Genomic DNA, 12,008 nt, shown 5'->3' with positions numbered 1-12,008 from the left:
GGACACAGCGTGTAAGAGTTCAATGAAACAGTTTACGATGGGGTCGTCTGTGGGTCAGGGAACAGTCTGTTACACCACTGGGAGTTCGGATCAAGTTTGGACCAGCTGACATGTGACAGGCAAAAATCTTGAATCGTCTTACAGGATGAGAAACCACACACATTACACATTCTATTTGTCAGAGAAATCTTAAATAACAGAAAGATTTACAAAAGAAACAGGGCATTCACATCTCTGATCAAACACAGACCGGCGCACATGGAAATCAGGATGCAGTTCCAGATGTCATGGGGTCGGGCAGTGCTGATGTGTGCGTATTTTTTTTTTTTTTGTGTCCAGTGGTTATGTAACATATTGACCACTGGCGTCATTTATAGATTTGATGTTTATATTGCATGGCATTCAACTCCCTGTCAGGGTACAAATACAGTTAAATCATTAAACATACTGCTCCTGCAAAGCAATATATCCAACTCATTTTACACACGAGAAATTCAGTATGGTAAAATATTGTTTCATTGTCAAATATTAACTGTGGGGGGATTTGAAACAGAGCAACGACTAAATGTTGATTTGCCTCTGTGAGCCTTCATCTGAGAACTGGTTGATAATTTAGAACATTAGGAAAGAAGAACAACAATGATTAAAGGCTATTCAGCGTTGACCTGCATCTGACTTTGGTGCAGTGTACGTGCTACCTGCAGCCATTCCTGTTGTATGGTCGGTCACAAAACTTCACTGATCCATGGACTTCCATGGACGTCATTACATAATGATTACCAGGTAACTGTTGAGACACCACTGCCCATACTTCATCACAAAATTAAAACAAGCCACGTCAATGATGGGAGAAGACGTCATTTTTTTCTAAATCTTTTGTTAATCAATGAATGTTGTTCCTCATAGTCTGTCGTGAGACCCACTGCAAGGTGAGAGTCTTGAGAAACAGCGTCACAGTGCACAATGTTTAAACGTCGACTGATTTGATTGTGAATACAGATTTCCTTACTATAAAGATAGAACAGAATGAAAATAAGACATTAATTGATTAATATTTTCCTTTGCCAGAGCATTTTTGTAATATTTAAGATGTACTTCCAGCCCCAAGCTGCAGGTAGAGCCCAGGTGTAATGGTCTATTGTAAAAACTCACACTTAGAAGGAAGACGTGTTCGGAAGAGGGCAAAATGCCATCCACAGATAGTTTTGTGAAAGCAAAGCCCGGTATTTATTGGAAACTGTATTAACAGACTAGCACAACTTGGTCCAAATATTTACATGTATATTGCAGTGATGACCTCAGTTTGCTGAGAAAACAAAGGACTGTACAATGGCTGTGGTGAATCAGTAATAAGCTAATTAACCACTATCTTTTTTTTCCAACTGGTTTTTTTGCCCATCGAATAAAGCAGGTGAAAGAGACAGAAAAGACCTGTCCATGTCATGACAGGCATCATTTTTTTCTGAGTTTGGCTGCAAATTTCTGACTCTTTCTCTTCAGTTCAGCATGTTATGTTTGGTGAATGTGGATGACTCATTGCGTTACAATGAAGATGCTACCGAAGGCTCAAGTCCGCCGTCCTTTCCTGTGGATGGTTTTTTACAGTGTGTCAGTGCTTTACTAAGACTTCAGGTCCCTGCCTAGAGAAGGAGATGCCCACACACTTCTCCTGACTTTGAATAAATGGTTCTATCCTACGTAATCAGACTTTGACATAAATTGTTTGCTTAATTCAACAAAAAAATTGTAACAGGTACGCTGTGATTCTGTACATTATCTAAGTTGAAACGTATGCATAAAATCCAATGAGTTGTAATGAGCTTTACATACTATATTTTGGTTAGTTATTAATTTTGACAGTTATAATATCGAGGAAATAAAAATAACTGTGAGATAAGATAAAGCCTCATAAATTAAAGTTTATCAGGTTTTAGGAGTGTTTATTTAAAATTTAAAATGGGAAATCCTTTAGGCTGATATCAACACCGGATCCTAGAAATCACCCAAAAAAAGAAAGGTGCTGCGTGGACCCTGTGTCAATGTGGAAAACTGCCTTTTATATGATAATATTATTAATAAAAGGAGAAGCTGAACAAAAAATTTTACATTCAGTGAAACAATTGTGGACAAAGTCTGTGTGGGATTGAGCCGATTTCTCTAGTCAAAGAACCGTCAGTCATCTCTTCTACATGAGTCTAAAAGACAAAAGCTGTGCAAGCAATCTCAGGGCAATAATCCTGTTTTCTTCAGCCCCTAATGTTAAGCTAACTGTCCCATCATCCCTTGCAGCGTTTGAGGTGAGAGCCACAGCATCTCCACCAGGTTGTACTGCCAATAGCCCATCCAAAACCCAAACATCACATCAGTCACGTTGTGCCTGCCCAACAGCACTCGGCTCAGCCCCACCAGGCCGGCCCATAGCAGGACAAGGACCCTCAGCGGGGCGGCCAGCACCAGGTGAGCCAGCAGGAATCGGCCACACATGGCGGCACGGGTGGCGTGGCCAGAGGGGAACGAGTAGCGGTCCACAGAAAAAGTGGCAAACATGTCCATACGGTTATGTGCAGGCCTACGTCGACGCACCACCGCCTTGACAATGGTGACCAGGACCAGATCCAAGAGCAGGCCTGGAAGACAAGAGGGAAAGATGATGATGTGCTACTGTAGAAAATACACACTCACAAATGACGAGGGACCAGTAACAACACACGTTACAACATGGTGCTAATTTATATCTCAAAAAGTAAAAACATAGACGAGCCAAACGAGTATTTCATTGGACTGATATAGAAAAAAAGACAGGAAATGCCACATCATAAATCCTGAGTGCTGGATGAGATGCATCCAGCTCAGTTACCTGGTTTGACTATGTACTCATTGATCTTTGGCCACTTTTAAAGACATATACTTGTCTGTGTGGCATTTAGCAGTTTGCTTTGGCACCATCTGGTGGCATTATTAAGTCCTACTCAGGTTAATCCCAGGTGTCATGCTTTGGCAGTTTCATAATGTTAATTCACTTAAATCTTGGGTTATCCAGTTTTATAAGAGCTAAACTTGATGTTCTTGGAAAGTCCTTTGCCAGTCTAGTTAAAAAACAGGTTAAATGTAACGATTTGCACAAACCTAGACTTAAGCAAGACATTTTTTAGATCAAACTCAGAGGTCATATATATGTTTTCAGTCATTTTTAAACGGATTTAACAACATGTGTATGTGAAACCTGACTTTTCCAGTTCCTGTATTTGTTGTTTACATGAAAATGGAATGGCATATAGTCTGTATGATAACACTGACAGAAGTTTTTTGGCATGTGGGAAAAATTTACAAAACTATCATGACCAACACAACATAAATGTCCGTATACACTGCACTTCAAAAATTGCTGCTTATATTTCAAGAGGAGGATAACAGACTTTTTAGATTTTGAGATACATTATAAATTAAGTATCAGTATCTTCAAGTGCTGTGCTGAAATATTAATACAACAGTCAGGTGGCAGTGAACCAATTACTGCTGATTTCAGCAGAATTAATATGCAGTATGTTTTTATTTATTGTTGATGACCTTCCTGCTGTCAAATGCCTGCTTGTTAAAAGCTGTGGCTCCTAAGCTGTCTTTTTGATCTGTCTCTTATACCGATCTTATACTTAAAAATAACCTTTTGGTCCTTCAGCCAAATCTGTCAGTGAATAGGACCACAGACTAAACCCCACACAGGGTGGGCTCTTCCTGAGGGTGCTCCATCCAACTAGGGCAAATCAACAGCACAGACTCCTTTTTGATGAGTCTGTGCTCCAGACAACTTATTATCAGTCTGAAAAGGTTGTATCATACAGCACACTCGGGATTTGAAAACACTAGCAAAAACAGTGCTTTGTCAGATTATAAAGTGAAAAAAATACACCTCACAATTTACAAGACTATTACTTTCCCAACACCCAAAAAGGAATATAAGAAACTGAATCGCGTGACTTAATTCTTCAAAATGCTTCAAAATAATTTCCTTCTTGTGGTCTAATTTATACAGTCACACACTCCAACTGGCAACAAAATCTCAACACAGTAACACAATAGAGGAGCAAGACATCACATCTTCTCTGACCTCTGCAACATTCACGAATAAAGACAAACTTGTCTTTATCTCCTTCGTAATAAGTAACTTGTCTGTTCTGAGTGTGTCACTTTGATTGGCCCACACATATAATTTAGCATGATCTTTGAAAAGACGAATTGTGGGCATGCATTACTGGTATAGCCAGACCAAGCAGGATGCAGACACACAAAACTCTTCTTCCTTTGTATAAGCTCATCATGATTTACTAGCTGGGTTAAGTCAAAATGCTGACAAGATTGTGTGCACTGCAGAAATTGTTTATACTGGCTGACAAGCAAAGCAAAGGTTTAATTATTGTTCATTAAAAAGTCCAAACACTCCGCTGATTTTGAAAAATGCAAATCAGGGTGAGAGTCAATAAAAATAAACACCCATCGTTATACAACTGAATTTTAGCACAGGTTTCATTTGGGTTGGAAGCATCCTAACACAAGAAACATAGCGCAGATGCTGTTCATTCTATATTTCATAACAAAGTTGTTACAGTTTTCCCTGAAAAACATTTTCCCCTCTGCAAAGTGCACATTAGTTGACTGACACAGCTGGAAGCAGATATATTAGAGGACAGCTCGGAGGGAAACGTTTCAGATGTGGGGTGCAGAAACTCCAAACAAATGGAACAAGGCCAGAAATCAACAGGTGACAGGTTACCTGCACCGATGGAGGAAAAGAAAATGGGTCAGGAGATGAACAGAGACGGAAAGGGAGGCGGGCTCAGTTCATCTTTAGCTGAGATGAGTTGTGACAGCTGCGCATTGGAAAAAAAAAAAAAAAAGAAATCAGGACAATGTAGTGAAGGGGGGCTGCGACACAGATACTGCATCTGAGCCCAGATCAGACCTGACTGCAAAAAGACGCTTCCTGCCAGCCTTGGGTTTGGACTCTCTGTAAGATGGAGACAAACACAGGGGATGCACAGAAGTTGTGTTGTTTTACCCATGAGGAGGTTGAGCATGACTTCTTGTCCCGTGGTGCTGTCGCTCTTGTACAGGCAGTAGGCGGTGCCGGCCAGCCAGGGGATGCCGTGTCCGGATATCTCTATGAGCTTCATCAGGGGTCGCACGCTGCCCCAGGACGAGTCCTCGCAGGCGCACACCCCCAGCCGCTTGGACAGCCACAGGTCGATGGCGAGCAGGGAGCTGAGCGCGACGCGGACGAAGGACGGGTTGAGTCGGATGCCGTCCTCTTCTTGGAGCCCCTGGCCGCTGGCCGAGCCCGTGGACGAGCTGGAGCCCCGGCGGCGAGTCGGGCTCTCGGAGGCTCGGAGCCGGGCGGTGGTCGGGTCGGAACCCTGCCGCTGGAGCAGGTGCGGCGGCGGCGAGGACCGGTTCAGCGGCTTCGTCAGCGACATGAACTCGTAGCGGCCGTTGGAGCTGCCGAGCACCGGGCTTCCTCCGCTGCGACACGGGTTTTTAGCCTTGGGAGACGGCATCTTATCGGTTCGTGTACAGACGGAGAGCCGCTGAGAGGTGGAGACACGGCAGGGATTGATCTTTCTGCAGTGCTGTGTCGGTTGTCGGTCCTTTAGCTCATCTGTTGGACGTCTCACAATTCACATCACGTCTACCAACACCGAGCTCAATCGCCATTTTTGTTGTTCTAATCGCAAAGGAGCCTGGGAAATGGTGTTTTGTAAAATGTTTTATTTAACTAATTGTGTACGAAACAGTAGTGTTGAACACAATGACCAAACGCCGTGCTATATCACGAGTGGCAGTCTAATATGAAAGAAAATAAGGAAATTAACAAAACAGGAGTAAATTCATTTATTTGAGTTTTAGTTTTAACAGTGTATTATTAATACATTCTATTTTTTAAACATACATTTCATATTATATGTGTGTCCCTCTTGGACACTAACTCTGAAATCTGGGCATGGGTATACAAACAACGAACAGTGTGGGTCACTAGTATGTTTTTAATGATGGAGGTTTATTGTCAGAGGAATACTGTTTACCAGGGCTTCGGAAATAGAAAAAAATATAGCATAGTCTATTTAATGTTCTAAGGTAAACAAAATATAACACCAAATTTATTTGATTTCTAGTAAATAGTACAGATCACAGTTTAGGTTCATCTTTACTGTCTATAATTCTGTTAGCTGATCATTTAACCAGAGGATGGTACATTTGATATTACGTCTCGGATGTTTTTTTTTTTTTTTTACCCCTGAAATGCGTGTTTCACTTATATATGCAAGTTATAAAACGAAAAATTATGATTTGATTTGTTCTTTACACCACTCTGTTAAATCTAACTCATCAGTTGTTAGTTTGGTTAATAAAATTGGTAAAAGAAAAGAACATCGTTTTGTATCTTGTCTCTGATTGGTTGATGGGTTGCGTCACTGACGTTGGCCCCTCCCTATCCGGGTCGGTTCTTGAGAAGCGGCTCGCTGGACTGAAGGACAGACTGTTTCCATTTCTCTGAGACATTAGAGAGGACCTGATCCCGATCATGCCTGGACTTCTGCTGGGAGACGAGTTCCCCAACTTCGAGGCCGACACCACCATCGGCAGAATCAAATTTCATGACTTTCTGGGAGGCTCGTAAGTGCGCAGGCTCCGTGTGCAATGCGCTCATATGTTTATCTATTTTTTTTTTTTACTGTAGCGTCCTGGGAAATGTTTGAAACGATGCAACTCGTCACTGAGCCACGTCAGGCGGGTTTGTCACAGTCCTGCAGTCAGACTGAAGACCTGGCTCCTTCCGGATTGATTTTAAACTCAAAGCCAGGACGTGTGATCAAGATCAGTCAGGTCTCAGACTCATTTGAGTGAGATTGGACACCTGCTGGCTGATTTTCATGGTTACACAAGCATGACTGTTAGATAAGGAGAAAAACATTGTGGTACATTATTTATAGTAGTATTAAACCCATACTTTATCAATTGTAATTTTCAAGCGATGCAGAATCTTTGTGTTTTTTCAAGACCAAAACATAGAGAAAGGTAGATAGATTTACTTTATTGATCCCAAACTGGGAAATGATTAACAACAGACCTATTTTAGCTGCAGGCTACAAAAGGTTCAGGCAGCAAACTTGGTTAATTTTTGGTTTCACTTTTGTGGTTCAGTGTTAAGCAACGAATGCAGTGTTTTCTCAGGCCCCTTCATTATTTAGGTGGAATCACAGCCAAGACAAGGCCTCCATTGTGTGAACTTTGAAATCTGCTTCAGTGGTTGCATCAAACGCTGGCATCGGCTCTGATGTGGAAGCGTTTTAGCCTTGGCTGACCTCTACACCATTAGGACAAAAGAGATAATGCATACAATATGACCAGATTTCTTTTTAATCGATAGTTTCGACACTGGCTTGTTCTCTGGTTATACCTAAAAATGCCTTCAACAAATGGTTCTAATTAGTGAAAAAAAGCAACAACAAAAGATTAATCAGTAATGGGAATAATTGTTAGTTGCATCCTTACTACCATTATCTTGGTTCAAAATTTATATTTGAAAAAGAAACAAAGTTGTTAGAGAATACATCTGTTTCCTTGTCTTGGACGTTGCATGATTAGTCAAGTATTGCAACACATTAATGGCAGTGTAATCTACTTCTTGGTATAATCTTCAAGTTGAGAAACTCCTGTGACATTCCTAAAAGCTGATATCTTTGAGTTTTCCAGATGACTATTGGACCCCACCTATGTGTATGTCGTAGTTTTCAAGCGTTACCAGAGGTTTTTTGTTTTTTATTTATATATTTTTTTTTTGTTGCTTTTTTTTCACAACTTCCTATCATACTTCCATCATTCCAGCATGTTCCCCTTGAGAAAACTTTTGTTCCAGTCATTCATGGATGAAGTGATCACAATGGTCCTCTTGTGCCTCCACCTCATGTGACAATATATTGCAACACACTCAAGACAGTAAAATGAGGGAGAAGCTTTGTGATATATTTGAGATGACTCATTCTAAAATGAAAATACAAAATGCATTGGAATAATAATAATAATAATAATAAAGCAGAAGTGATGTTTTGGAAGGAAAACTGTCTTCTGTCTTACAGTTGGCCTAGCTCCTTGGTAAATGCATTGTCCATTCTCACTGCAGTGCAGCTGGACTTGATGTCTTTGAGTTTGAATCCAGCAGATTACTTAGACACCTGGTGCTTCTGCTGGAATTTCCTCCACAGACTGTGAATGTTCTTTCTTTTCTTCCCTCAGACATTTCTTCCTCAGCTCCTTTGTCTTGTGCTCCTCCTTTTATCAGTATTTGGACTCTGTCTTTAATGGAAAAATAAGCGCACCAACTCTCAAATTAGTTACTTTGTCCTGCATTTGGTTTATATTGTGTGCGCAGTTAGTTAAGCTTGTGTCTCAGGGGACACAAATAGCCAGTCCATAAAAATCTTTTTGTACAAGCTTCCCAAGAGTAAAAGATTTACGCAGGTTGTTGGATGCCAATCACCTTATTTTCAGTTTTCCTAATGGAGCTTATGAAAGGGGTTTCAGGGCTACAAAGTGTTGAGTAGAACAAAGACCTCATTACTGTGTTCTTCTCTTCCGCTGCAGGTGGGGTATCCTGTTCTCCCACCCGAAGGACTTCACTCCCGTCTGCACCACTGAGCTGGCCTGTGCTGCCAGGATCAGCGATGAGTTTAAGAAACGAGGTGTGAAAATGATTGCCCTGTCTATTGACAGTGTTGAGGATCACCGCCACTGGAGCAAGGTTAGGGATACACACACATAATATACATATCTATATAGACACCCAGTAGAACTACCTCTGTGTGACTGTGGTGTGTCAGAGTAACTTTACTGAACATATGAGGCATCCACGGGTGGGGTGACAGTAAATGATCGTAATTAACTCTCATGTACTTCATGATATGACAGTCAAGACAGAGGTCATTGGTTTTTATGTCCACCTGTTGATCTTTGTTTATGGGCAGGATATGTGCTTGCTTTAAAAAAAAATAAAAATATTGAAAGTCCTCTCATTAGAAAATCCATCCGGTGTCTGTTCCTTTACATAGTTGGGAGATATGCTCACCAAACATCCAAAGGATAAAAGGAGTGGAGGATGCCCATCTCATTCCAATTAGCTGCTGCATTTGTCCTTGGTTAATTTACGTTTTGGTCAGGGATTTAAAAAAAAAAAAAGTGCTAAATGTAGGTCCAGAAAATAACTTTAATTTAATATTAATGTTCTTGAAGTGTTTTGAAACAACAGAAAAGAATACAATGTAATAAAAAAAGGTGAAAGACAAAAAGATTTTAACAGCATGAATTAATAAGAAACGAATCACTTCACCAACAAAACACAAGTTTTAACAATATCCTTAAAATGAAGTATTAAATAATTATTTTTAAATGAAGCATCTGCTATATAGAAATTGTATTTTAACTGCATAAATGGAACAAAGATAATTCAACAAATCTTCATTTGTTCTCAGCAGCTTTCTACATTTGTTTTAAAAAGAAAACTCGTTTAGGCTTAAACTAGATGGTGCTGTCTTACTTGTACTGCTAGAATAAAACACTGGAGACATTTTGTAGACTTTAACCCTGCAGATTTAAGGATGGTTTTATGGATAAACTCTGTTTATTATACAAGAGGATTAGAACTTGGCTCTTGATTGCCTCAAGTTCAGAACGTAATTGTAATGCAAGTGTGTCTGTGTTGTATTTAAATAAATGGGTTCATGAGTCACATTCGCTTTTGTCTTATTGCCCAGGTACGACGGCAGCTGCTCAGAGGGCAGTGACTAGTCCAAGCTCACTAGACCAATTTGATTTGAGCTCGTTTTGACCATTTAGCCCCCTGTATAGGAACACTGCATGCTTCTGTTTTCTCAGATTTTTTATTTTTTTTTCCTTCTACATTATTTTAATGTCTGACACAGGTGTGGCAGAACGTTCATAGCCTCTGAGTGTGTAGTTTATAGCTCCCACAGTTACACTGTAGCTGTTTATGGCTCATCAAAAGTTAGACATTAAGGGTGTCTCGTCCCTCATCAAACCTGTGGTCACAGGATGGAGAGAATAATTAACTGAAAATGAAGACATAGCCATGAACAAAGGCGTAAATGTTTCCCTTCTTTTTTTCCTAGGATGTGATGGCATTTAACAGCGAAGCTGGAAGTCCTCTGCCGTTCCCCATCATCGCTGATGATAAGAGAGAGCTGGCTGTCCAGCTGGGCATGCTGGACCCTGATGAGAGGGACAAAGAGGGGCTTCCCCTCACTGCTCGATGTGTAAGAAACATGTGCCCCTTTTTAAATGTACTTCCTAATTCATCGATGCTAGACTTTGTATGAGTGTTTTGCAGAGAATTAAACCCTGATCAAACTTACTGTCCTGTAAAAGCTGATGCACTTACTGTTTTTATATATAATTCAGTTAGTTTGTAAAGCCTTATATTTTGAATGAAGGAGACTTAAAATGAAATATATTCTGGATGTTATGTAAAACCACTGTGATCTTATCCTTCCGCAGGTCTTTGTGATTGGCCCTGACAAGAAGATGAAGCTGTCCATCCTTTATCCTGCCACCACAGGAAGGAACTTCGACGAGCTGCTCAGAGTCATTGACTCTCTGCAGCTGACTGCACAGAAGAAGGTTGCCACCCCCGTTGACTGGAAGGTACGTGGTTCAGCTTCAGCACAATGGCTACATAGTCCTCCTCATAAATATGATGTAATGATGGCTACATTTATGCATTAAACAGCTCAATATTTTAACTTTTATGAAAACAGTCTAAGAAAGTAGTGTGGCTTATTTGTGGCCTGGGGAATTGACCTTTGTTAGGTTAACATAATTCCTCACTTAACGTAATTCGTTAGTCCAGGTTCTTATCTAATCTTATCTAGCGTGGTGTCTATCCTCTCTCTATCCTTAGCTAGAAAGCAAATATTACTTTTTCCGAAAATGTGAAGCTATTCCTACAAATTTCTACCATAAATGTATCCTTTCCCTCCCCTTCTCCCCAACATGCCCTCCGTTTTGAATATTTTGCATTGTTGAATAAAGATCAAATGATTGAAACTTGACACTGACCATCTCCAACATTTTAAAGTCAGTCAGTCCAAAGTTTCGCCATAACTGTGGCAGACTCCCTCTGTAGAACAGGACAACACAATGAAACCACAAAAATTTTACTTTACATTCTGCCACTAAGCATTCAATCGCAATTTGACAAGGGGTGAGTAAAAGAAGCATCCCTACCAAGCCAGTAGTTTCATTATTTAGGTGGCCTAACTTTGAGTGGAAACACTGAAGGGATCAACGGAAACCCAGATGATGCCTGGGCCATGTGAGACTGTTGTGATTATTGTCACATGAAGACTCCTGTCTCTTTCTCTTGTAGCCTGGTGACAAAGTCATGGTCATTCCCTCACTCTCTGAGGCTGAAGCTGCTACTCTCTTTCCCAATGGTGTGACAACAAAAGAGGTACCATCTGGAAAGAAATACTTGCGCTTCACCCAGCCCTAAAACACACACTAAGGACTTCATCCTGCTCCACCACTGCTCTTTGACCTGGAAATCCTTGGATCATACTTTACATATAGTACTGGCCCAAATCATAGATGCACTTACGAGGTTTAGTGAGTAATGTTTTCAGTTCCAAGTGCACAGCAGTAAACAAGGGATGAATATAGTGTCATTGTACAGTGCCTTGTTTACCTTGCCTCAATAAACACCTTTTTTCACACACGTTCTTTTTTTTCACGCAGTATTCAGTTTGGGACAACAGGAGGTGGGGGAGTTTAATAACAACTGGCCTGTGCTGTGTGTAAGTGTACCACTAGGTGTCTCTATAGAACTTTAAATAAAAAATATCCTGATGTTGCAGTACTGCTGTATATGAAAGAGTGGCAGTCTATGCAAACGGGTTGATGCAGCAGTGCTGTCTGACAGCTACAAGGCTGGATGTACGAACCTG

General features: G+C 40.7%; 2 protein-coding genes across 2 annotated transcripts; one reads left to right on the top strand and one right to left on the bottom strand.

The window, feature by feature from the left end:
* Positions 1-288: 288 nt before the first annotated feature.
* Positions 289-5,705, bottom strand: plpp6 (phospholipid phosphatase 6). The gene is made up of 2 exons (XM_029500560.1): positions 5,054-5,705; positions 289-2,627 (listed from the first exon to the last, which is right to left on the bottom strand). The coding sequence occupies exons 1-2, from the start codon at positions 5,547-5,549 to the stop codon at positions 2,260-2,262; spliced, it is 864 nt and encodes a 287-aa protein (XP_029356420.1). The 5' UTR covers positions 5,550-5,705; the 3' UTR covers positions 289-2,259.
* A 778-nt stretch (positions 5,706-6,483) lies between these two features.
* On the top strand, positions 6,484-11,777 carry prdx6 (peroxiredoxin 6). The gene is made up of 5 exons (XM_029500130.1): positions 6,484-6,666; positions 8,635-8,791; positions 10,176-10,319; positions 10,561-10,707; positions 11,432-11,777. Exons 1-5 carry the CDS (start codon positions 6,575-6,577, stop codon positions 11,555-11,557), a joined length of 666 nt encoding a protein of 221 aa, XP_029355990.1. The 5' UTR covers positions 6,484-6,574; the 3' UTR covers positions 11,558-11,777.
* The last annotated feature ends 231 nt before the right edge of the window (positions 11,778-12,008 follow it).

The sequence above is a fragment of the Echeneis naucrates genome, chromosome 4 (genome assembly GCF_900963305.1).
Source record: "Echeneis naucrates chromosome 4, fEcheNa1.1, whole genome shotgun sequence".
Classification (NCBI taxonomy): domain Eukaryota; kingdom Metazoa; phylum Chordata; class Actinopteri; order Carangiformes; family Echeneidae; genus Echeneis; species Echeneis naucrates.
The sequence above is the reverse complement of the archived record's forward strand: the minus strand, read 5'-3'. Positions and strand labels throughout refer to the sequence as shown.

Excerpts from the sequence above, each read along its gene's own strand:
- plpp6 (XM_029500560.1), bottom strand. The coding sequence starts at position 5,549 with ATGCCGTCTCCCAAGGCTAAAAACCCGTGTCGCAGCGGAGGAAGCCCG. Across the intron at positions 2,628-5,053 it reads CATGCTCAACCTCCTCATGG|GCCTGCTCTTGGATCTGGTC; the intron begins GTAAAACAACAC and ends CTTGTCTTCCAG.
- prdx6 (XM_029500130.1), top strand. The coding sequence starts at position 6,575 with ATGCCTGGACTTCTGCTGGGAGACGAGTTCCCCAACTTCGAGGCCGAC. Across the intron at positions 8,792-10,175 it reads ATCACCGCCACTGGAGCAAG|GATGTGATGGCATTTAACAG; the intron begins GTTAGGGATACA and ends TTTTTTTCCTAG. Across the intron at positions 10,708-11,431 it reads CCACCCCCGTTGACTGGAAG|CCTGGTGACAAAGTCATGGT; the intron begins GTACGTGGTTCA and ends TTTCTCTTGTAG.